The sequence below is a fragment of the Strongylocentrotus purpuratus genome, unplaced genomic scaffold (genome assembly GCF_000002235.5).
Source record: "Strongylocentrotus purpuratus isolate Spur 01 unplaced genomic scaffold, Spur_5.0 spur5_scaffold_7, whole genome shotgun sequence".
Lineage (NCBI taxonomy): Eukaryota > Metazoa > Echinodermata > Echinoidea > Camarodonta > Strongylocentrotidae > Strongylocentrotus > Strongylocentrotus purpuratus.
The window spans coordinates 37,420,738-37,446,433 of record NW_022145613.1 but is presented as its reverse complement, the minus strand read 5'-3'; the positions used below and the strand labels follow the sequence as shown (position 1 = coordinate 37,446,433).

Sequence of the window (25,696 nt, the reverse complement as noted above, 5' to 3'; positions counted from 1 at the left end):
CAAACAACATTTTTCACAAACATCAGCAACATTTGTTTGTTTGTAAGGTATAGTTTTATCAATGGCCATTAAATTTAACAAACAGAAATTCCATCAAAGTTTTTTAGAAACTATGTTACTGGTGATCAAGAATAATTGAAAAATGAAATCTTTTCACCATATATAGTCGTAGAGTGTGCCCGCTAAAATATATTGACGTGATTAGAGATTCATAATGACAGAAGCAAGACAGTAGGCTGACGGCCTGCTGTGAGGAGAATTTTTAATTGGTGTTACCGAGTTGGGCATTCCTTTCTTTGATAGACAAAAAGACAATACTGTCGATAATTACTCTGCCACGTGAACTACGCGACAATATTTAGAGAGAAGAACGGAGGAGAGAAAAGACAGAGAGAGAGAGAGAGAGAGAGAGAAAAAGAAAAGAAGGAATGAAAAAGGAAGAGGTGGAAACAGATGGATGCGGTTATAAATTTATAACGTGTCAAAATATGGCTTAGAAATATAACTATTATCACAATTTTGCATGCAAATGTGAAAATTCCTCCAAAATATACATAGGCCTATATGTCTTTGTGTCTTACTGATATTTGATAATGCATTTAGTAAAAAAAAGGGAAAGTAAACAATAAAAATGCTCTTTTCATGATTCATGTTACGTTTAAAACAATAGGAAGTGGAATGTTTATACCAATACAATCTTATCTTTTCATGAAGTGTCTCATAATCGATTTTTTTTTCTCGATCAAATAAAAGGCAGAAAAAACATCCTCGTATTTTTGACAGGAGCCTGGATTACGCGTATACAGCGGAAATATGTAACTTTTAGAATTATATTCCCTTCTAATAAAAAATGAACATAGAAATTTCAAATGTTATTAGTTCTGTATTGCATGATTTCAGTTTGTATTTTTATAAGAAATACTTTCTTAAGGTTAGCCCCCTGCATTTAACTTACTGCATATATGCCTTCCAGACAGTCATCATTCTGGTGATGCGATTCCATATATTCCAAAATATAACATGATATGATAAATGAAGATGTGTAGCTTCATTCTCTTTTTCTTTTTTTTAAATCCTGAAGAGATTGCAGTTGAAAGGTTTATTCTTTCATATTTATATTATAAACAGCTTTTACTTGAGAACAAAAAGACAGTTAGAAAATAGGTTATAAAATACAATATTGTATAAAGTTGATGTTTTCCTTTCAAGTCTTCTTAACCTGGCTTGTTTTGTTTTGTCTGTTCTTGTCTGTGTACTGGTGTAAATGAGTTCTTTGATACTTTGTTTTCTTAAAATGATGAACTGTTATTCCAAGAATGCACAAATATGGAAAGTCCATTGGGTAAGAATGATCAACACACAGTACCGTTTATTCAATTCAGTTTTAGAAACTTCCAGGTAGCATTCAACACCCACACAGCTGGGTTACTGTTTCATGGGTTAACTACTCACTAGCCAATTACAAAGCTCGACACATCGAGGCATAGGATGTATCCTCACTCGTGATTGGTCAGGATTGAGTTTTCAATGTTTTTCCTACACTCCTTGCTTCTCCTTGCGTGTTTCGGATTCCACCAAAGATACTACTGTACATCTATATGTGTGTACCCAAACCTGTGTGTGTTGTGTAAGTCTAAGTTGGGTGTGCGTGTACATTTGCAGGCGTGTGTATTAATAACCTTTAACCCGCGTTAGGTTTCAGTCTTTAGTAGCCTCCCTCCCCTCCTCCCCTCTTTCTGTCTGTGGTATCGCCTGATGAATCCCAACATCCGTGTCTAGCCTACCATCTCTTAACTTCGGTTCCTCACTCCGTCCTCTTCTCTTCTCTTACCAATTCAGGTCCACGGTTCGGATTTTCTTGTGGTCCTAATCCACTCGAAGTTCATCCAAACTCATCAATTTTAATCACATTCTTCTCTTTCGGCAGGTCGACGCCTGACATATCAACCAAAAATGAGTGGTAAGATTATATATTTTAACCTTTAAATCTTTTAAATTTGTTCACATTGTGAGAGGTATGCATGTTCTACACGCACACACCGCTTAGGCTAAGCTGGTCGTTATAATCTATCACCATTTTGCACTATAATGCGTATCATTCTATCTAAACTTGTGTCATTATGTAACGTACACGGAAAGAATTGAATTTCGTGGACAAAATTCGCTTCTTGGATCTTCATAAACGTTTTTTTTGCAGGAAGGTAAATGTATCGTGAGATGTATATGTGAGCGTGCTTGAATGGAATGCCTTTTAAGGATCTCGTAGGCTCAACCTTGGTCTTTTGACTCCCCGTAACATTGCATGTGAGAGCTAGTGGAATGTGGTGGATTTCTCTTGCATGTTCTTAGTCAGATTAAGTTATTTCGATGCTATAAGCCTTTAATTGTCCCCCCTTTCGGAATACATTAACTATTCTACGTTCTACAAAATCAATTTTGATTAAACTATGCGCTTGTTACTGTTTAGGATCATTAATATCCCGTAAAATTGTTATACGCATGTTATCATGCATCGCATAGACTGCATATTATGATTGACCAATTATTATATTATAGAATGGTGCATATTCAGATGCAACGTTATTCAAAAGGGCATATGATCTCTGCGCTCCGTATGTGTATGGAAGGAGCTTGTCAAATTAATTAACTGATTCATATTCGTTAATTCCTTGTAGAATAACATGTGAGTACTGGTTCTGGAATCTCCTCTCCTAGGAGGTCAAAGGTCATAGGACAATGACCTTTGTCGCGCTGCAGTAGAGAGAATGACGTGTTGGGTTGGCTTTCTTAGTCCATAACTATTGAAAGGGACTGTTTTTGTCGAAGATTTTATGTAACCCTTATTGCTCACTTAAAATATGTTTGCCTTGGTTGTCATTAAGATGTTTTATTTTGCGCTTATTATAGTTACTTGACATAATGTATATTATTTGAAGTGATTCTGAGCTATTTTGTCCCCACGAATGCATGCTTTTCATTAAGCTTTACGTCATCTGAGAAGATATTAATTGATATCATTTAATAACGAACTTTATTTCCTGCAAAAAGTAATCAAAGCCATGTACTTCTGGATTCTATCACGATAATTTGATGCTTGGGATCATTTCTTGTCATTTAACTTTTACATTTGTCTTATCATTAATTTCATTTTTTATTTGTAACCTTGAAATACATTTACATAACAATTTTATTTTATTAGGAATTCCTAAACTTATTAATTATAAAGACCCTCAAAGCAAAATCACAAATGATCAAATAGACCTTCTGCCAAAGAATGCTGCAATTTTTAAAAAAATATGTTTTTGCAATGAACTGGATGATAATCATGATACAATAATTGTCTTTGTATTGAAGACATAGACATGTGGGCGAAATATCTTGATTTCCTTCTTTTTTGTAATGCTATTGGTGTTTATTTTGAAGCTGTCCTATAAATGGAATTTTAATTTGGGAGAAATTAATATATTAAATATTAATTTGACATCAAATCATTTTTTTACAAAATTGCCATGCAGTAAAAAAGGTGATTGGTCTCGAGTTATTGCTTACGAAACACTCTCATATTTCAGTTAATTCATACTTGGGCATATCTTTTGCCCACATATTTGTGTCATACCCATATAATATTATGTGTCCAGTGTTTTTCAATGTTTGTCATTTTTTGCATGAATTTGTAATTATTTTGAAACTTCAATGACTCTTGACCTTATGTTCTGCTAATGTGTAAGTTTCGCAATTACTTTCATGTACCTAATCCTTCCATCTACCTGTTGAAATACATTATTATGTTTCAAAATACGATATTAGCAGCACACATCACTAAAGTTAGGAGTTGTCTCTTACACATCATTATGCGCGAGATAAATGGCTGATAATTATTTGTATCTATACAAGTATAATCGGTATGATAATTTGCGTAACGGTTGCTACTCCTGATAACAATCGCATCGAGATCGACTCCTGTTTCATAAAATATGTTCGAGTTTGTAAATGATCCTAATTACCTTGATGGAATTTATTGGAGTGTACATTTCGGGAAATCAAATTTGCTTATTGCGCCACTGTCCATATTTTACATCTCAAGAATGTCCACATTTAACTGACCAATCACTTTATAATAATTTGCGTTTTGAGAATAATACAGTAACAAATTTGGAGTTCAAACGATGGATAATATTTTTATACAGTTTTTTTTTTTTTACTTATAGAGGTCTATGCAATATAAATGAAAAAGGGGCGTTGATCTTGTCGATAGTCCATTAGTGTAAAATTTTGCGAAAACTAAAGACTTTGAAGTATTCATTGGGTACACATGTATGTCGGCTGGTAGTAATTTACACACGGGTGAACTTAGGATGACCCTCCCCTCCCCCAGTCATTATAAAGGTTAGAAGGGTAATGCATGGGAGCTATTTAAGACAGGAATTTGATCACATTCAAGATATCATATAAAGGTTTGAACGTAATTTAAAGTAGAACGAACATAAGCTATTCTTTATCCTTTCCTTGCATTATTTTTGTTTCTTTGTGTACAGTGCTGTTTTCCAAGACCCTTCCGGAGACTACGCAGGTGCTAGAAGGCAGCGGTGAGAGGCTGGAGGTGGAGATCAGCAATCCCGCAGAAGTAGCCAGCATCTTATGGAAACATTGCACCGCTGACGAAGAAGGCGAGTACGGAGACGAGGTTGATATCAAGTTCGATGGCGTCCGAATCTCACAAGAAGACTCTGCGGACTCCGGCACATACGCGATCGTCTTTCAGGAGCTCGTCATGGCTGATGACGGAAAATATATTTGTATTGCCAAGGACAAGAAAGGAGAGGAATCAAGAGTCGAAGGCGATCTTGTTATCGAGCCTCTTCCTGATACAGCACGTAATCTAATCAAGAAGAAGGAGCACAAAGCTTAATTTAAGCCCTTTAGGATCACTAAGTTTATGCCATCAGTCACTTTTAAACGACGCCCTTTTTTCTGCGTCAAAATGGGGTCGGCTTAATTTTCACTTTGTATGGTAATGACTCTTTCGCTTGCATAAAGTGAGAGAGCTGGTTTCAGAGGCAATATTCCAAACACGAACAAATTTTCCGTTCTATATGTTTCGTGCCACAAACTTACCAATCGTTAAATCACAAAGTGGAAATTGAAGTCATCAAAATAATACAACAAAAGGGTTAATTTATTTCCATAAAATATTGTATAATCGTGCAATTGGTGTTATCTGTGACGATTTTGAGGGATAAGGCAGAAAGTTTATTTAAAACCCGTTTCGAGGAGTGGAGTACTGCATTAAGATATGAATGATATTTTATTCTATTTTATTGCATTCGCTTTTTCTTGAGGTGAATTATGAAGAGCTCATAAAGTTTATTGTACACTATTTAAAAAACTATCATTTCTGAAGTTTGGTTATAAACTTGATTTTTTTATTGGGGGGGGGGGGGGGTTGACATTTAGGTTTTGAGAGTTTTTGTTTCTGAAGCTTCTCTGGCTTATTTATATAAAATAAAAGGAAACAAGTTGATGGAGATAAGAAAATATGTATAGTATTAACTTTTCTACTTCGGGTTGTAAAACTAAAAGTTGAGCTTAATATTTGGAATGAAGACTTAAGGCAAAAGAATGTCTTCCAGAATATCAGGATTTCAGTAAAACACTACTCAGCTGTTTCATCTATTTGTAATTGTTATATGAATATTTCTATTCAATGTTTTCAGCAAAGTGTCGTAGTGTGTGCAAATTGCAAATCATTTCGTTGGCTATATAGCATGTGTTTTGTAAATCTTTAAATTGTCTCTTCTTAATTCCTTAACGTAAGAATATTCTTATGTTTAGGGGTACTTTTTACCCATGGTAGAAATACACCGGACATTGTTCAGTAAGCTTCAAGTCCTAAGCGTTCTTGAATTCATATTTCCGACTGAAAGTGGTGATTTTTACATCTTTACAAATTACAAAATCACAACTTACAGCTATATACACAGCACTTGAGATAGAAATATTTTATATGTTATATACATTTATTTCTGTCACACGAAACGCGATAAATATTTATTGCAAAAATGAAATGAGTTATATTGATATACGGTTCTGACACACTATGTTGACCGACAAACTACCAGCAAAACTGCCTGACTTTGATTTACTTTCAATTCATGTATTTTGTTTTATGTGCCCAGCAGTCAAGCTGTATCAATTTTCCTTTTAAGTGAGCAAAAATTTGTTGTAATTCAACATACCTTTAGAATGTAGTATCTCGATTCCCCACGTCACTAAATGATAGTCGATACAATTTTGGAGTGTGCATTATATAAGAAATCGATACATCACAATAAACAAGAGATATCTGCTAATTTATTTTCAATATGATCATTATTTGTCTATTTATTCAAAATTAGTTAAAACATGTTTTGTATGAAATACCCAAAGGATGGAAAACAACTTTGTAAATGAATACAACACTCTCAAGTGACCATGTCTCGCACGTTATCATAAACGGTAGTATCACACTAGGATACTAGAGACAAGAGAAGAGAGCAAAAATATTCCAATGTTTGTGTCCCATGCAGCAACTTTTAGATAGTTATCTTCACTATTTAATAAACAGACCATGCGTCATTTATGTATATACATTTTTGTACTTTTCATACTATAAAACAAATATTTATGGTGCTATTGTAGGTGAACGTGTGAAGGAGAGGAAGGGATTGTGTGCGTGAGTGGGTGGGTGCGAAAATAGCAAAAGAGAAAGGAGAGGATGAGTTAGAGACAGGGAGAGAGAGAGAGAGAGAGGGGGTAAGTAAAATGAGCTAGAAAGAAAAGGAGAGAGTGAGTTAAAGAGAGAGAGAGGGAGAGAGAGAGAGAGAGAGAGAGAGAGGGGGGGGGGGGAAAGTAAAATGAGCTAAAAAGAAAAGGAGAGAGTGAGTTAAAGAGAGAGAGAAGGGGACAGAGAGAAAGAGTTTTAGAGAGAAGAGAGAGAGAGAGAGAGAGAGAGACTGAGCTTTAGAGAAAGAGAGAGAGAGAGAGTGTGGGTGTGTGTGTGTAAGTATGTGTGTGTTAGCTAGAAAGAGAAGATAAGAGTAGGAGAGAAATCGAATAAGGGAGAGAGAGTGAGGGGAAGAGAATGAGAAAGAGAGGGAGAGAGGCTGCGATAAGAAGATGGAGAAAATTAAGAAGGAAAAAAATGGGTGAAGATGGGGATGGGGTAGTTAATAAATGTAGGAATGGGAAGGGGGAAAAAGGAGTGAAATTAACATTTAAAAGGTACAAGACAGATAACGGAGGAGCGAGTGAGAGGCAGGCAGAACAGGCAGAACAGAAAGGGGGTAGCGAGCGAGAGAGAGAGAGAGAGAGAGAAAGAGAAAAAGAGAGGAGTAGAACTTGAACTGTGTTTGTTTGATATCTACTATAGATCACAGATGAAAAAACATATGTTTGGAGAAATGCATGTGTGCTATAGGACTAACATCAATTTGAAATTTCCCAAATTTGATATGAAAAATAAAATGATCTCAAATTATACGAGATATGTGAACTAATAAACACATGTATATTTATAATAAAGAAATGTATGCATTTCTAACCACAAGATCTAACATAAAGTCATAATAGGACTTCATTCATTAAGAAAGCGGGCAGAATGAGACACCATTTGTTCGAACACGTCTGTACATAATTATAAATTATTTTCTTTATGTCTGTGGCACATATAAAAAATAATCTGATCAGCAAGTCATAAGATTCATTTTTTATGAACTTTAAAAATGGATTCTTGTCCTTTTTTCTTCAGTTCCCGTCTAGAAATGTATTGCTAATCTAGATTCATCTTCATGGAATAAGAAAAAAGGAGGCTGTTCATGATTGAAAAATCTGGGACCTTGAGTAAAATTTTTAAAGTAGAAAAGTACATTGCGATTACCCATATAATACAAACTAAAAAAACTAGGAGAAACATAGAGAGGGGAAGGAAGAGAGAAAGGGAGAATGGACATAGGGGAGCAAAAATCCAAGTCACAATAGTTTAGATAAAAGAAGATGGACAGATGGTTGAGATAGAGAGAGGGGAGAGATAAAGAGACAGACAGAGAGGCGGAGAGAGAGAAAGACAGGCATGCAGGTAGGTAGAGAGAGAGAGAGAGAGAGTGGGAGATATACAAAGAAACAGACATAGTTACATGCAGACATCAATTATAATGAGACAAAGAGAGAGACAGAGAGAGAGAGAGAGAGAAAGAGAGAGAGAGAGAGAGAGAGAGAGAGAGAGAAACAGACCGAGGAGTCTGTTTTTTTTCAATTGAAAGTAATTATTGTAAACTCGCATTCAATTTAGCATCTAATTTTAAACTCTTTCAGAATGTTACGTTCTCATTATTCAACATTTAAGCGCACTGGATAAACGATGGTCAGACATACCACGGTCTAAGTTTATTGTCCATCCTCGATTAAATCATTCTAAAATTTGCAAATCTATATATTTAGAAATGATAAACACCGTGGCATCATAAGTCCCTGGGTTTAATTTCGATATCGTCAAAAGATTTCTCCAATCTGAATAAAGGAGATCTTAGAATAAGTTAATACAAATTTGAAGTCGCTGGAGATTAAGAAGAAGTAGGTAATAAACATATTAAATAACGATATGAACACTAAATTCTTTTGTTATGGTTTGATCATTTTATAGCCGTTTACCATCACATGCTAGGAAGAGGTCATTGATCTAGGAGTATAATGATTGGAAATATTGGATGCTGTTATTCGGCACAACAATTTTATTTTACTAGTAGCAGGGTCAGATCCAGGATTATATCAGTAATTGGGGGGGGGGGGGGGACTTGTGAATATTAAGGACAGAGTTATGAGAATGTCGAGAATCAAATTAATCGTAATAATATTTTTTAGATTTCAAATACAAGTTATTACAAAAAATTGTGTGCGCTACAACTTTCGCTCATCCAAGGAGACGGCCAGTGAAGTTTGCTTTGTTCTATCAGAAGATGTAGTGAGTGAGAGTGATCATATGACATCACCGTGACCCGTGTATCGCCTGTCACATCTCCGAGCGCGACCCCGAATCGCCGAACAAAATCGAGCACCCGCTAGCAGTCCGACCAATATGTGCGGCGACTCCCGTAGTGAGTGGACCGCACTCGAGCCACACCCCGTAGGGAGCGCGTGCGATTGGTTGGAAGTAAGCCCGGGCATTACCATACATGGAAGTGAATTCCTGTCATTCCGATGTTCAGGGATCGTCTCCGGCAGTGCGGTGTTTATGCTGTGAGCGATTTGTTGGGCGCCAAATCATCGTGTAATATATCGGATAGCGCACTGCGATATATGTAATGAACACTCTCCAGAAAGTGTATTATAAACAAATATAACTGCCTAAATGAAAATTTTGATTAATGTATATGATGATATACACAATATTCATTATTGCAAAACAAAATATAATATCTAGATTTACATTTAGTCCTAAATAGAAATCTTTAAAACAAAAATGTTTGTTTTGTGAACATATTAGTGATGCTTTTTCTTTCAGTTCAGCCTCGCGAATATAATCAAATTAATATGTTATACTACTACAATAGGGCGATCTTAAAACCTTGTATAATTTTTTTTTCCTTAGAAAATTAGGTCTGTAAAATATCACCCGTAAAGTAAGGCCAAACAAAATCGAAAGCTTTGTAAGTCTGGAAAATAATTGAAGTTGAAACATCCTTCAACTTTCAATTTAGTGTATAAACGAGAGTGGCTTGATTTGCACACATACCACTGTAAGCAGCAGGTATTAGGGTCTAAGCTTCCTCTCATCGGGCTAGAATAGGGGAAGCAAGCTCTCTCTAAACCTCTCCATTCCTTTACACACACGCAAACACAAGGTATAGTTGATACATGCACAAGCAGCCTATAACCTGTCATTTTAGTTAGCTCCTCCCATCGACCCCAGCGCTGCAAAGCATTGTGGGATTGTGATTTCTCTCTCTCTCTATCTAGACGTACGAGAGAAAGGGGACTCAGCTCAGTTCAGGCGTGGGGAAGTATCTTCGGCAAAAGCCTAACACTTACAACTGCACCCTTTTCTACTTTTCTGGTAAGATAATTTCAGTTTTTCGCACTACAATTCGTGTTTATATTTCACATTTTTGAGTAAAGTTTCGTTTTGCGTGGAGATTTTCGTAAAATGCTTTTAAGAAATGTGACTTTAAATGCAAAAGACAAAATGGTTGGACAGCCATGAGCGTGTAATGTTGGGTCGGACGTTTCTTCGCTTTTCCTGTCCGTATTTGGAATGTGAAGAATGCAAAGCGAGAGAAACCATATATCTACTTGGTTAGAACGTCAACTATATGTAGACAAAATCTAGGCTAGTTCAGAATTAAGAATCCTAGCAATCTTTTTCTTTGGTTGCCTGCTTCATATTGTTGATTGTTTTTCAACAAATTTATTTCCGCTTTTGTCTGTCAGCAAAAACAACTCTGTGTAATTATTTGACCGCTTCATTGCAAGTCTTAGTATGCTCTTCTTCGTTTCATCCGTCTGTCGTACTCTCGTTTTCAACAGCTAGATACGCAGATTTTGTTTTCTTTTTCCTTTATATAAGAAATTAAAAAAATTATATAACAGATATGACTCAATCGTATTACCATACCAACTATTTTCTGACATGAATTATTCAGCAATTTAATTTTTTTAGTGGTTTTATTTAGTGAACAAAATTGTTGTGTCAGAATCCCAAAACCCATTTATGATGTCATCAACTATTTTTCTATCGCTTTGTAATGCAATCTGATTGAAACTTGAGCTTTTTATTTGGCTTCTCATTATACCGTCACCTTTGTTTAACCAATTGACTTACTTAATATTATCTATTCATATCATATCAATAACGCCAACTGCTTCGTCTACTGCATTTCTTCATGTTGGTTTGACTTCTTTTTCGTGAGGAAAGTTGTCGACATTTTTTCCACTAAACGTTCGTTATTCTGAATACTTTATGCCTTTAATACGTGATGGTTACTTAAATCGTATTAACAGCTGATACTTGTTTTGGTTATATGTTTCACCCTCTCTTCCACAATATATACTATATTTTCAGTAATAGAGCTAATATCTGTATATCACTTATCGCTGAATATTAGCTTTGATACAAGGTAATGAGTAAAGATTAGGACTTACAATGTTCTCCGTAAATTTCTGTATTCCCACGAAAGGATGAGATTGCCAACAACGAAATTTCCGTAAGGTTAAATACTCCGTTCCCATAGTGTCTTTCCCCCATTTTTACTTTTTATTTTTAACAAATTTGATTTTCCCTTACAAGTTCTTACTTCAAATATTTTCTACTTGAAATCTTTCCTTTTTTAAACGATTATTTAACCCGTTCCTAACTTCATTGTCACTTGTCGGACCCGGTTATTGATATCAGTTCCTTTTTTGATTCCAAATAGAGACATTTTTCTCTCAGATCGTATTTTAGGCAGAATAAATTAATTCCCTTTTTAAAGCATGATCACAAAGACTTGCAAAAATCATTCTCAGGTAGTTTCGATAGCCCATTGCATCACATGTCGTCATGTGCGAACATTACCATGAAATATACGTAATTTGAATTTAATTCATGTAGGCCATAATAATTATTAAAATGAGGTAATGATTCTCCCTTTGACTATTTACAAATATTTGTCTTATTTTGTCATCTATCCTATCATAGAAGTTCTTCTTTGCAACGTTTATGTCCTTTACCACCCGTTTTGTCTTTAGAAAGATACAGTTTGTCAATACTAAATATACTAGAATATTGGCGGATTTAAGGGGAGAGCTAACCCTACCTTTATACTAATTCTGACATTTCTAAATTACACATTTTTGCGCTTATCAGAGATTTTCCGGAAAAAGTGCCCCACCCCCTATATAGAATCCTTAATAGCCCCTTTGCTTGAGGTCACACGTTGACCCGTGGCAGCTCGAGGTGGCGTGGTAGAAGACCCATCTAAGTGGGCTCATACCATTTTCAATGACGTAAGTGAAGGTCTCCCGAACTCGGAAACAGCGAATAGAGTATCCGAAATAACTCGAAGTAACATAAGAAGCATAGAAGCCACAGGAATTCGAGCCATGTTTCCGAAATAGAATCTCACAGACCAGAGTAGTATTGTCCTGCAGTTATATAACAAGATGGAAATGACTTAACAAATATAGAAACTGAAGAATATGTTTTCAAAATATCACAACCTTCATGAATTTTGAAGTTATTCATGAGCTACAAAGTTTTTTTAATTTGCTATTGTTTAAGAGCAAAATGTTATGATTGGTTAACAAAAAAGACCCTTTTATCACTTTAAGACAGCTTTCCAAAGTTTTGTAAAAGAATAGGTTTATAAAATATAGTTTTATCCTTTGAAGAAAAACAACACCACTCTTTGTCTATAATACTCAAGATACGAAAATAATGAACACCAAATGAGGTTTAGATTCATTTTTTCCTCCAGTTTGCTCATTTCTGTACATGGTAGACAGTTGTTCATGTGTTGATTAAAATTCATGCATAAAAGGGATCCCACTGAGCTGTTTGTATACAGTATCCGGAAAATGCCATCATGCTTCCCATGTGATGACGTCACACCTCTGTTTGAGTCGTTTGCCATATGACCTTATCGATGCTTCGGTCGTCATTGCCCTTTCGCTGTGTCCTCCGTGATTTCATGAAGAGGGTTCCTGGGTGCATTGCTTTATCGGAAGAGTCTCTTCTTATTTCTTGTCACTGCGATATCGAGTCCATCGAGTTTTATCATTCGTCTGGAGATCTGTGAAGTAAAAGTGTTCTCCAATTGTCTTTTTCGTGAGTGGTTATCTTGGACTACTTCATTTCGGTATCACTGCAGAACCACTTCGGTAAGATTCTTAAAAGAATTGGGCGAAAGGTCGAAAGTGATGAAGTGAAATTGTTTTTTTGTTTCATTGCGATCCTTTTTGTCTACAAAATAATTAGATAGAATTATTTGGAAATTGTAATGCACAGAGAGCTTGTTTTGAATTAAACATATGCTACAATTCTTGGAGTTTTAAAACGAGCTAGGCATGATTATATGCGATATATATATTAACATAAGGGGTAAAATATTGTTTTGTTACAATGACTGCTTTAGTACAGCAAGCCTTTTAGCGTGTTTTGTTTATTTGTCAACGATTGTTACTTGTATTTCAATGAATATTATGTTATAAAATTCAAAACAAAACAGTGCATCTATCGCCCTCTAATGATGTATGTGAACAAAATGGCGGGTCTGGCTGTAAAGCCTTCAGACATGGATTTCCGAATCATTTGATTTGATCTTGTTTATTTGAATATTTCTTCGTTGTTTTCCCTTTTTCTATGGAAGGCATTTCATTGATATTTTCTTTCTTTTTTAAAATTTATTTTATTGCATAATCATGGCCGTGCTGAAAAAGAGCTCTATGCTGATGAATCTGACAGGGTTTACCTGTGTACAAATAATTAAACTAAGACCAAACCTCTTTCATAAACCTACGCAAAATCAACAAATGAAGTTATGTTCGTCATTATTTCGTCTATACTTCATTTAATGGGAATCATTAAGGACCTGGTAAACCATTTCCATCGATTTTGTTACGTTGTTTTCCCAGGATGAGTGTCATAAGGCGATCATGAAAGTAAGTTGGGTGAAGTCAAATGGCAGGGTTCACCCAGGCGCTAGTACGAGGTGTTAGGTGCTAGTACGAGGAGTTAGGTGTCAGTTTGACGAAGATGAGGCACTCCTAAGGTTGTCTTTCCCTGAAGTATAGGGAACTTCCTTACTCCAAAAAAAAGTTGGAAACTTCCTGTATATGTGGATATTTTCTTATGTTTTCTGTTCATATAAATATTATATTAACTTACTTATCTTCAATACACATGCACATTTCATGCAAGGTTTCAAGAGTCTCTAGTATTCAAAACAGCGCAGTGTTGAAAAAGAGGCACCCTATTTCCCCTCCATGAAAAAACTCTTTCACTTTGCTCTGATGGCGCTATGTCTTTGTTAGCACTGCAAAATATTTTGATTAATCCAGCTCGGATGTAACCCTATTGTCTTACTGAGATAATAATCCTGCGTGCCATTAAGTTTTCCAAGTGATATTTGTTATCAGAGTAAACAAGAGGTCTTTCAACCATCCGCGTTTGTTTTTAGTATCACCTGCTTGTCTCCAACCCACTTCTTCCTTGTCAAACAGGAAGACTATCCGTCATAGATCAATCGCAACACGCAAATGTCACCACCAAACATCCAACAAGACAGAACTTGGAACTCCATTCTAATTGCTGTTAAAATCTTACCATAAAAAGAAGTGACTTCAGTGATTCAACATAAAGTTGTTTTTTCTTTCCGTATAATGGTAGAGATTTTCCCAATTTATGAAATAAATGGTCGCATTATCTGAGAGGAAGACAATGATGGTCGTCGTAGGCACCCTACTTCTTATCGCATTTAGATATGAAAGCACTACTTGTCCGAGATTTATCATACGCACCTTAGAAACGTGGCTTAAGCCTGGTGTGAATAAATTTGACTATTTTTCTTTAGACCTATTCTTGGTCTCATTTTAATTACCTTTTTATTTTTTGTTCATTCTTTTGCAGAAGAGTAAACGAAAGTCAAGATGCCTGCTGGTAAGTTGATTATAATGCAAGTATTAATATGTTGCACAGAGTATTTAATGTAAGATGGACAGAATAGCAAAGATTTCCCATTTCAATTTTTTGCGAACAAATTAAATGAATTTATTTTCTAAAATCTTAACACTTCCATTAGCGCAAAAAAGGGGATGGTGCCGCCCCGAGAATTTGAAAATAACCAATATTCAGGCAACATCAAAGAAAACCAATTTGACTTTCTTTCCATTCAACAGATCACATATCGCTTTTACATATTCACCAAGTCTTGTAAATGTTAAGGTCATATCACAAAGTTGGACTTGTTGTTATATCATAATCTCTGTTCCTAGAACCCCCTGAGCCACCGGCAGACAAGCCCTTTGCAGCCAAATGCACCAAGGATACCATCAACCTGGTATGGGCTGGAACCACGTACGATGGTGGAAGTATCGTGACAGGATACATGGTGGAGATGAGTGAGGATGGTGGGAAGAAATGGAAGAATGTCGCTAAAGATGTGTTCAGTACCAGCTATGCCTGCAAGGGAGTCACTGAAGGCAAGAAGTACCAGTTCAGGGTCAGCTGTATCAACGCCAAAGGAAAGTCGAAGCCTAGCGCCATCTCGGATCCTATTGAACCTTGTGAAGGCGGTAAGAAAAAAAACCATTTGTTTATTCATTCGCGTATTAATTCACTCTTAGATATACTTATGTACTAGGTAAAATTCGTTGTTATGTAAACAGAATCTCATTATTTTCCCCTTCCCTGACTAACCAACCCTTATGTTTGTTCAATTCATGTCTAAGGAACTATTTACCAAAATGTTAACATACAGTTTAGGATGAAAATACTTTAAGTTGGTAAGACATGTCGGAGACACATACATATAATTATTTTAATAGATACCCCTTTTGACCACGATTTAAATGAATGCATTTTACAAAAAAGAGTGAATCGGAAAAACCTCGGAAAGGACAAGAGAGTACAAATTCATAAACTAGTGTAAATGGGTATCTTCATGTATCGAAAGCAGGAGAGGTGTTAGACAAGATGAGAAAGGGTGTAATGAGATGAAATTGATTAAAATAAAATATTGGGCCGAAGGTGTGAAACAAAACTTGCATTTACATGGTCATTGTTTTCATTTCTATGTTGTTATTGTGTACTATAAAGAGTAGACATCTTATAGTAGTTTGATCGCATACATGCTTTTTAGCTTAAGTGTCTTCAGAGGAGAACAAATTGATTGAAAACCTATCTGAAATATCACACGAGTATGTAATATTGGCCCGGGGAAAATTGATTGAAAACCTATCTGAAATATCACACGAGTATGTAATATTGGCCCGGGGAAAAATTGAATATTATTATCAAAACGTAAAGCTAAATGAATAGGACCGTAAACTAATTTCAAATTCTGCATACATTTTCATGCGCATTTTTCATCAATAAAACATATTGACAACAGTTAAGTATATTGAACTTCGGATAGAGGATGCAAAGGTTTACATATACCTCTAGCTTGTGTGGAAGAAGAAGAATCCCACGTGCCCCTCTTACCCTAGCTGACTGGCAAGGATGACATTGCAAGAGCTGCATGGAGCCGGCGGCTGGCTAATTAGTCACTGATAGACCAAACAGATGACGTTAAGAAGGGCAAAGGACAGAGACAACTGGCTTAGCAGTAACTTGTTAAGGTTGAATCTTATTTGTGCAGTCTTTAATGTCCAATCTGAAGCTGACCAGTTTGGAATGTCTGTCGCCAACAGTCTGTAGATCAGTCATTCTATTTCACTGAAGTTGTCTGACCTGATTAATCGGGAGAGCTATTCAGATGGAAAGATACTTGCTTTATGACAATGAAGAAGGTGCACCAACCTTTATCATTTCTAAAACGCATCTCCAAGTAGTATTTATTGAAGAAGTCCCCCTTTACTAAGATCTTAGTAACCGGAAACACACCCATTTTCAAAATTTTTTTTTTTTCTTTTTGGCTCAACCTCCATGCCTTTTTAATCATGATGAACCTCTTAACAGTTTCGTTTTGTTTCTTATAACAGAATCTTTAAATCTTTTGTTTGCTCGTCTGCAGTGTTAAACTAATGAAGAAAACGGAAAGTGGCTAGTCCATAACGACACAACCTTACGGTCTTGCTAAATATAAAACCAACTATCCCCGCTGTCGAGAATTACAATTAGGATAAACATTATAAAACAGTAGCTCACATTAAGCAATCTAAAAACAGAGAAGATAAAGTTTTGTAACGCGAGACGAGCGCATCAGAATCTTTTATCTAGGTTTCAGGCCCTGATCTCTTTAAAGCTATCTCAATATTTCCCGTTAATGTCGTGCAGCGTTGCACCACGGTACGCGGTAGTGCTGATGATGTTAATATGATCATTTCATCTAATGGCCGAAACCTCAAGCAGTGGCGGGTAGCGGTATAAAATTAGATCTCTGGAATACCATTCCAAACTTTCAACATAACGACTCCATCAGGCGAGATTGCGACCAAGTATTAGCAGGACTAGATCACTCCCTTCAAGAAGCTTGTGAGAGGAGGAATGTCCCCTGTTTAGCTGACAGTAATTCTGGAATGTCGCGAGTACAAGTTGATGCAACAGACTTTACATGAACAAATAATGACAGATCGAGTTAGTGAAAGCTCGCAAGTTAAAGTACCATCTAAAATGACATCATCAATCATTGAAGACCTTTTCTTCCCACCAAACATCCGACATGCTTAGACACAACATAACACGGTCATAAAAGGAAGGCCCATTCCCTTCTTTATAGAGACTACATCAGCCAATAACAAGCGGTATCCAACATCATTTTAATGCTGATAACATTCACACAAGACATCCCTTTAAAAATGAATGTAAGTGCCGTGGTAGGGTGATTCATTCATTTGACTCTCATTCCAATGGCTGAGGGTTCGAATCTCAATCTGGCACTACTTTCCTTTGGCTAAGCATTAATCCACATTTGCTACTCACCACCCAGGTGTAAATGGGTAATTGGCAGCTGCTCGGTAAATAGTAATTACAGGGCTCTCAGGATGAACATACATAATGCTGATAGGGCTCCCCTGGGTAAACAAAATAATAATTATTATTATTACTATTATTAGTATTATAATTATGAAATAGCCCAGTTATATCAATAGATCTGTAGGGCAAACTGAGTAGCAGAATAGTGGGAGAGTGTCAGTCAGTATAAGGTTATTGTTAGAGTACCAACGGATTTCAAGTTAGGTTAGGACGATAGTTAAGGTTGTGTGTAGTGCTTGGACATGCGTTGAAGTTTAACACTCTGTTAGTGAAAAAGAGTTATCCTTGACCACATTTAACCATGGCATGTGCTGTAAACCTTTAATAGACCTGAAAGGATAAACTTACACCCCAGATAGCATAGTGTATTAATTGCGCCTGGAATGAATGTGTCCCTATATTACATATTAATATGTTTTGGTCCATTTTGACTCAAGCGCATTAAAAGTCTTGAAATCTACTTTAGGTGAGGTAAGTTAATATCTTTAGAAGATGAAGGTTAACTTTCATGAATGTAATTGAGAATGCAGGTGAATTTAAAATCAGTTTAGAAACAAATAAAATCCTAGTTTGGATGTACGAGGGAGGAAAACGGATCTAGAATAAGAGAGTGAGGGTGAAATAGGGAGAGAGGGAAAAAAGAAGAAGAATAGATAATCAGACTATCAGAAAATATTGAAAGGGCAGTTCGAGCAAACTCTGACATACGTAGATCATTAAATAAGCCTCCAAAAGGTTTCCATTAGACCGGCCTTGACTTCGTTGGTAGGCGCTTTTATAATCTTCCCCTAGACCTACCATGATGATTGGGGGTACCTGGTATAATATAAATGACTGCTGGTAAATGTCAAGAGACTATTTTGATGGATTGAGATGAACAGCCTAATGATAAATCAACACACACTATCTCCTGTGATGAAAAACAAATCACAATACACTGCTTAAATCCCTAATTCAAACCTGGAAAGAATCAACTTCTATAAAATATTGGTAAAGATACTTAATTGTTTGGTAAATCGTCAAGTAACTACCCCGTTGTGTAAGAGCTGTGATTCATATGGAAATACGTGCTTTATTTCGAATATATATAAATATTCATTTATCGAAAATGAAGTTGAATAACCGTGAAAACAGTGGTTCTGTTCTCAATCTGAATTACTGAACTGAATTTAAATTTCACGATGAATTCAAATGACACATGTAAGGCACTCTACTTGCTGGTACACAGGTTGAAAAACCTAAGATCTGTTCTCATTTCTTAGTCCTACCTTTCAGGTTGATCCGAAACGGCATCTTTTATCTTCATAATGAAATTCCCAGAATATAATGTATAGATCCTGTAAAGCTGGGCAGTTTTGTGATTTCTTTTCTTAACCGCGGAGGTGAACAAAATTAACATGTGTATTAAATGTTTGCATGTGCTCTAAAGAAAGATACGCCTACACATGGGGTTATATATTTCCATGTGCTTGACCTTTACTTCCATGTTTATGTTTCATAATGTGTTTAGGATACAATTAAGCTTTTTGGAAGAAAATCCCAGGAATTCATGTACTGTAAAGCTAGATCATATTTGGCAACCAATTATAAAATTTCGATCACATTACATTTATCAACTGTTTTTGTTATTCTTTAAAAGAGTATAATCCAAGGTTGTGAACACGTGAACAACACGATTGGACGTCATTTTAGACCAGCATTTAACCCTCTCAGTACCACGGACATACATATCATGTATTTAGATCATCAGCACCTTGTATGAGTGGGAAACCCGCCCCCTAGCGCCTTCATCAGCCACCCATGAACATACGTCATGAACATCACAGTGATATAACATACCTGACATTCTGATGACACGACCTTTCCTTCTTCCTGGAACCTGTCTCCCGTTTCTCAACTCATCAACCAGCCGTCAACTCTATCTTTATGTCATAATACTCTATTAAGATTAATCTGGTCTGGAGATTTTAAACGGATCCTCATGGAACTCATTAACACTAATCATATCGGTTGAAAGGGCAAGGGTTACTGACTGAACTGGACTAATGGTGGTAGGATGAAGCAATTACATATGTGTAAAGGAAATATCATACTTCTAGAATATCATAGAATACGACCATGCGTGTGTTACCTTGTCCTTATACTTCAATACTTTTACCTAATACGCAATAATAAAGTATGGTTAAAAAACAAAATGTAACTATGACTTTCTCTCTCTCTCTCTCTATTGGATCTTCCACAGACGCCGATAAGGACGAAGAGAACGAGCCAGGTAGGTATCAGCTGATGAATTTATTACAATATTATTGAACTTGATCTGCATGTTATGTAAATTTGAATCATTTGTAAAAAATGGTTTGATTGTTGAATACTTTATATTTTTTTCCTTCTTAGGTATTGCTCAAACTCAAATTAAGAAGTAGCAAAGCGCTCTTTCGCATCAAATAAAACAAACAAAGTTGATAAGATCCAGAAGAAGCAATAATTACATCATTGGTTTTAAGCTAACTTAATCTAATTTTAGCCTAACTAACCATATAAAAACATGGAAGTATGATAGTTGTTACACAATCTTAATATGCAAATAATTGAAACCAAAAATACCATCGTGTCATATTATATTGCCAAATTATAATGATCAAAGTAGGTCTTCCTGCATAGTTTTACTCCGCGATCCCTGCCCGAATGGAGACACTATTATGGACAATGCACAACGGAGACTACGGAGATTGATTGTCCTGCATGAATGCATAATTCATTACACAATTAAAAAGTAGAAAATGAAAACGCGATACAAGTAGGTAATACAGCCCTTTTTAATGCTTTCCATATTTGAACGGGTATAATCCTATAATCAATTATACCAAATATAAATAATCGTATTCATTTACAAAAATTAACGCCTCTGAATATTATAGAAAAATGATTTCAATCCTCAACGCAGCACTACATGTTTACATCATGATAATGATAATAATAATAATAATATTTAATTTTTATAAGGCGCTTAGTACAAATGATTGTGCTTTCTCTCCCCCCCCCCCCCCTCAATAGATGAAGCCGCATTCGAGCCAAGGGACGTGAAAGTCCAAAATAAAGATGTGAAAGAGTTCTATGAAATCAGGGAGGAATTAGGAAGGTATGTTTCATTCATCTCATAAACCATTTATGACGAGAATGGGGGTAATGTAATGAATGTATATTATCTTGTTGAAAACGCTTCCTTTTTCAAAGACACATTTTAGTGTCTGTCTCATTGCATTCCATGCCTGTTGACAGGTGAGAAGCATCGCGATGTATGGATAGTGAATGAGATTAAAATCAAGTGTATGAGCTAGAATTGGCATGTGTGAACGCAAGCGTAGGCCGTTCTTCGCTTTTTTAATTAAAATTTAGAACTGTTTTACACCACTTTGTCTGTTCTTTCTTTCCTCAGGGGAAAATTCGGCACTGTAAATAAGTGTATCGCAAAGGAATCGAAAAAGACTTGGGCAGCAAAATTCATCAAGGCCGAGAAACCAGCGGACAAGGAAGAAGTAAGAGAGAGAGTTCACTTTGTAAATGTTTTACTAAGATTGTAAAAGACATTCATGTAATTATCGTATTTAAAACAAGAAATATCCATAGTATCAGAATATTATTATCATTATTATGGTAAAGGACTAATATTAGAAAGGTAGGATTCCTCCTTTAAAAGAAAATATATCAGAATTTTATCGTTTGAAGCTGTCCTGAACTACCCTGATTGTATTGGCTTTCATTGCGTAAAAACTCATCTCATTGTAAATTATTCAAAGATTTCATAAAATGCTGTTCACGAGATTCAAACTTCTTTAGACGCCCTTGAAGTACCATTAAGAAAGCTTACTCGAGGTTTACAGTCAACTAACTGCGTGTGTCGTGCATCGACTTAATAAAGGTGACTCCAACATGCTAAAGTTGGAACTCGAAAAGGAGACATCAATCAGACTGAAACAACTCAAAGCATGGGCAGTCATAACCAAACACATCGTGTCAATCATGTAGCAAACTAGATTAACTGTGCTATTCAAGAAGTTATCGTGTTTTTACCAATAAACAACCCCATCATGTCAAAGAACATCCTTAACTTAACACGATGACGTCCTTTCCACTTCTTTCATTTCGTAGGTTGAACATGAAATCGAAATTATGATGATCCTCCAGCATCCTAAACTTCTCCAGCTGTACGACGCATTCGCTACCGGGTCTAACATGGTTATGATTCTCGAATAGTGAGTTTAACTTTAACTTTCTTTCAACCATCCTCATCACCTCAGCAGGCGATATTTCTCTGCTCTTGATTTCATCAAAGAAAAACGGATTTCGTCATGGTTGCAATTGAGTTTTAGGGGTGAAGTTGGCTAAGTAGTTGGTCGTGGGTTGATGTTAGTAAATAATAATAATAATAGTTATAATAATAATAATAATAATAATAATAATAATAATAATAATGATAATAGCACTAAGAATAATAATAATGATAACAATATCAATAAGATGTATTGTTTACCCATGATAGCCTCATCAGCATTAACACTGTGCCATGAAATCATATTATCACCCCTTCTATAGCCAGTGTAGGGAAATGACCATAGGGCAACTAGCCTAAGTCATAGTTTTATGATCTTTATAAAGATGCAATTTGTCTAAACGAAAGCTTCAGCTGAAATGAATAATACACAATCACTCTGGGTATTCACGGTTAGAGACCTTTTTAGACAATTATAAACTTGAATGATCTTAATTCGGGTGACGAAATTTTCACTGATTTTAAGTAAATGACAGGCATCTGTGATGCACGTGCTGACTTATCTAAGATTTATATTAATAATAATAATAATAAAGTAATTTTTATATAGCGCATAATAATAAATTCTCTATGCGCTTTACAACAATCAAATATACAATAAATTACATGATTGATATCTCTTGTTGAATATTTTACGAAATCACACAAATTTGATGACGTTTTTTTCTTTTCATTCAGTGTTTCAGGAGGAGAGTTATTCGATCGCGTGGTCGACGAGGAGTTCGAATTGACAGAAGCTGTAGTAGTCTTCCTCATGAGGCAAATATGTGAAGGAGTCAAGTTCATGCATGAAAAGGGTGTTCTTCATCTAGATATGAAGGTAATGATCTCCTTTTTTAAAATCCCAATTGTACCAATTCCATGCATGAAGTAGAGTTGTTTTTCTTCTTCTAGTTGCTAAATTGGTTATTTCATCATATTTTTAAAGGTAAATTATTCCAAACACGGGAATCAGACATATTCATTTTATTGCATTTTAACGTTAGTATCTGAAAGTAATGAGTTAAAAATCAATGATTTATTCCAAGTACTCCTAATTCAGATAAATTCTATTTGAAAATGTGCCTAGGCAACTCTGTCATACCTTATATTCCTATTCAAAGAAGTAGGAAGGTACATTTATCAAGAAATTATATATCTATGTAGGTTCATTTGTACTGTTAGGTTCAGAAAAACTAGAATATATAATGTCATTTAAAATAATAGCAAAATAACTTAAGGATACACTAAGAGCTATACTGTAATGTAGGTTCACACGATGTCGATAATATTACTCTCTATGTCTCTTTTACAGCCTGAGAATATTCTCTGTGTCAGAAAAAACAGCAACAAAATCAAAATCATCGACTTCGGTCTTGCTCAGAAATACACTAAGAATCTACAGGTGTCCTGTGGTACTCCAGAATTTCTTGCCCCGGAAGTAGTTTCATATGACGACGTTGCTTACGGAACTGACATGTGGAGTGTGGGTGTTATCTGCTATATCTTGTGAGTGATGGGGGTATCTAACATTCTTTGAGGGTCTTGACTCTTAAATAGTCGAATTGTTCATTATCTAACAAAAAATATAAGGACCTGGAAGTATCAATTCCTGTAAGAATAATAAGAAATGTTCTCAATTAATTTGCACACTATGCTCACACTTGTGTTAACTTTATATCTCAACTAAGTACACAATATGTGTAAACTGTGTACATACTGTGTTCATTCCCTTTTTCAACTATGACCACAATGTTTTTAAATTGTTTCGATATCGTGTTAATTCTGATACTCAACTATGCTCAAAATTCTTTTCTAAAATTATGTTCATTTTGCGTTCATACTGTTATTACTCGCATTTGAGCTTTGATAAACACACTGTTTATTTTGCTTCTCAGCAATGTTTCCAGGGTTTCTAAACTGTCATTCACTTTGTGTCTCAGCTATATTCACAGTGTTTCAAAATTGGGTTCACATTGTGTTTAGTCTATGTCTCATCTACGTTCAGAGTTTTCACGCTGTCATCACGGTCTTGATTGTCTTCGCTCTGTTTCTTATTTATGTTTACACTGTGTTTTCTGTTGTTCTTACAGATTGAGTGGATTTTCACCATTCATGGGAGATAATGAAGGAGAGACAATGAGTAATATCCTCAAACTTGAGTGGGACTTCGAAGACGAGTGCTTTGATGAAATCTCAGATCTCGCCAAGCAATTCATTGAAAATCTGCTGGTGGAAGAAAAGAAGTAAGTATTTTCCTGCAAGCTTATACAGGAGAATATGCCGTTATTATTTTGTTGGTGGAAGCCGTAATAGGCCAATGTGTACATGTAGCACTGGGATAATATCAGGGTATACAAATAGTGTTGTTAAGTTGCTTGTATAGCAATGTTGTATTGTAATTTATTTATTAAACAAAGGGTTCAAAAGTGTTGACCAAGATCATGGATTTTGTAAAACAATTGATTTGTTGACAAATCAGAAAAGTCCTGACGAATATCCATTTTAAATTAGTCTATGTATAATGGTTATAGGGATAAAGGATTAATTAAGAAAAAATGTAAGTTTTCTCTTCTTTTTGCCTATGACTTTTACCATAGCTGTGGACTCCATTTTACACCAGTAATTCCAAGAACAAAAATTTCATTCCTTATTTTCTCTTGATATATTTAGTGACAGACTGACATGCCCGCAGTGCTTAGAATCTGAATGGCTGACGAAGAAGGGTGTAGGAACTGGTGCTGCTCTGTCTAAGGCTAGGTTGAAAAAATATATCATCAAGAGGAGATGGCAGGTAAGAGTAAGGCTGATTAACAGGGGCGTTATGGATGGGGGCGTCACACCACAAATGCAAAAACAAAGTGACTATCTTTTGCGATTCATCAAAGGGTTAAAAATTTGCCAACATAAGCTTTTTTTTAATGCAAAGGGGTATATAAACTGGGATGTTCAGTTATTATCAAAACGTGTACGCTTGACTTTTCTAAATTAGGCGTTTTGTGTTTTCCCGCGTATTATTTTTTCTACTTTAAAGAACAAACCAGTTTCTTGGTTGATGTATTGTTCAGTGTTATTGCATTACTCATTGAAACAATGAAACCTGCTTTAGTGACCACCTGTATAGAAAGACCACCTGTATTATAAAGCCTATTTTTCCCCCTTGAGTAGAGTGTTAAATTTAAACGTGTGCGTTATCAAGGAATTGTCCATGATCACCTACATATAACAAAATTCTTATCTCCCTTGAGTGGTCTTTATAAAAAGCTTTCGCCATATTTATCCCTGAAATATTGATTCATGCATTTCAATAATATAACATACTTTTATTTCATATCAATATATTGTTTAATGCAGATCGATATCATAAAATATTGCGTAACATATGAAAGAGGATTAGTTGACCTTTTACAAAAAATAAAACAAACTTCAGTACACATCTACATTTCCTACAAAGTGTTGAAACTTTCAGATGTAATCCCACAAACTTAAATTCAATTAGGCCTGCTTTACCAGATTAGTTGTTATCGTCGAAGCACGCTAATCCTATATCATTTTGCCATTTTTCTACCTTTTGCTTTGCAGAAAGCGTTCAATGCAGTAAGAGCCATGATACGTGTAAAACGAATTATCTAAATAACACCATCACTGAATTGAATGAGCATTACAAGAACGAGCGAGAGAGA

General features: G+C 35.5%; 2 protein-coding genes across 2 annotated transcripts; both read left to right on the top strand.

Annotated features, from left to right (window-relative positions):
* The first annotated feature begins 1,695 nt into the window (after positions 1-1,695).
* Positions 1,696-6,627, top strand: LOC754388. The gene is made up of 2 exons (XM_001178994.4): positions 1,696-1,960; positions 4,536-6,627. Exons 1-2 carry the CDS (start codon positions 1,954-1,956, stop codon positions 4,907-4,909), a joined length of 381 nt encoding a protein of 126 aa, XP_001178994.1. The 5' UTR covers positions 1,696-1,953; the 3' UTR covers positions 4,910-6,627.
* A 3,311-nt stretch (positions 6,628-9,938) lies between these two features.
* Positions 9,939-25,696, top strand: LOC576786 (myosin light chain kinase, smooth muscle). The gene is made up of 12 exons (XM_003724454.3): positions 9,939-10,087; positions 14,636-14,665; positions 15,001-15,300; positions 19,947-19,976; positions 20,759-20,843; positions 21,141-21,240; positions 21,854-21,957; positions 22,713-22,854; positions 23,329-23,522; positions 24,107-24,259; positions 24,687-24,807; positions 25,596-25,696. Exons 2-12 carry the CDS (start codon positions 14,656-14,658, stop codon positions 25,644-25,646), a joined length of 1,290 nt encoding a protein of 429 aa, XP_003724502.1. The 5' UTR covers positions 9,939-10,087; positions 14,636-14,655; the 3' UTR covers positions 25,647-25,696.

What these genes read in the sequence shown, in the direction of transcription:
- LOC576786 (XM_003724454.3), top strand. An exon ending in TTCTTCATCTAGATATGAAG is followed by an intron (nt 22,855 to 23,328) that starts GTAATGATCTCC and finishes TCTCTTTTACAG; the next exon opens with CCTGAGAATATTCTCTGTGT. An exon ending in GGTGTTATCTGCTATATCTT is followed by an intron (nt 23,523 to 24,106) that starts GTGAGTGATGGG and finishes TTGTTCTTACAG; the next exon opens with ATTGAGTGGATTTTCACCAT.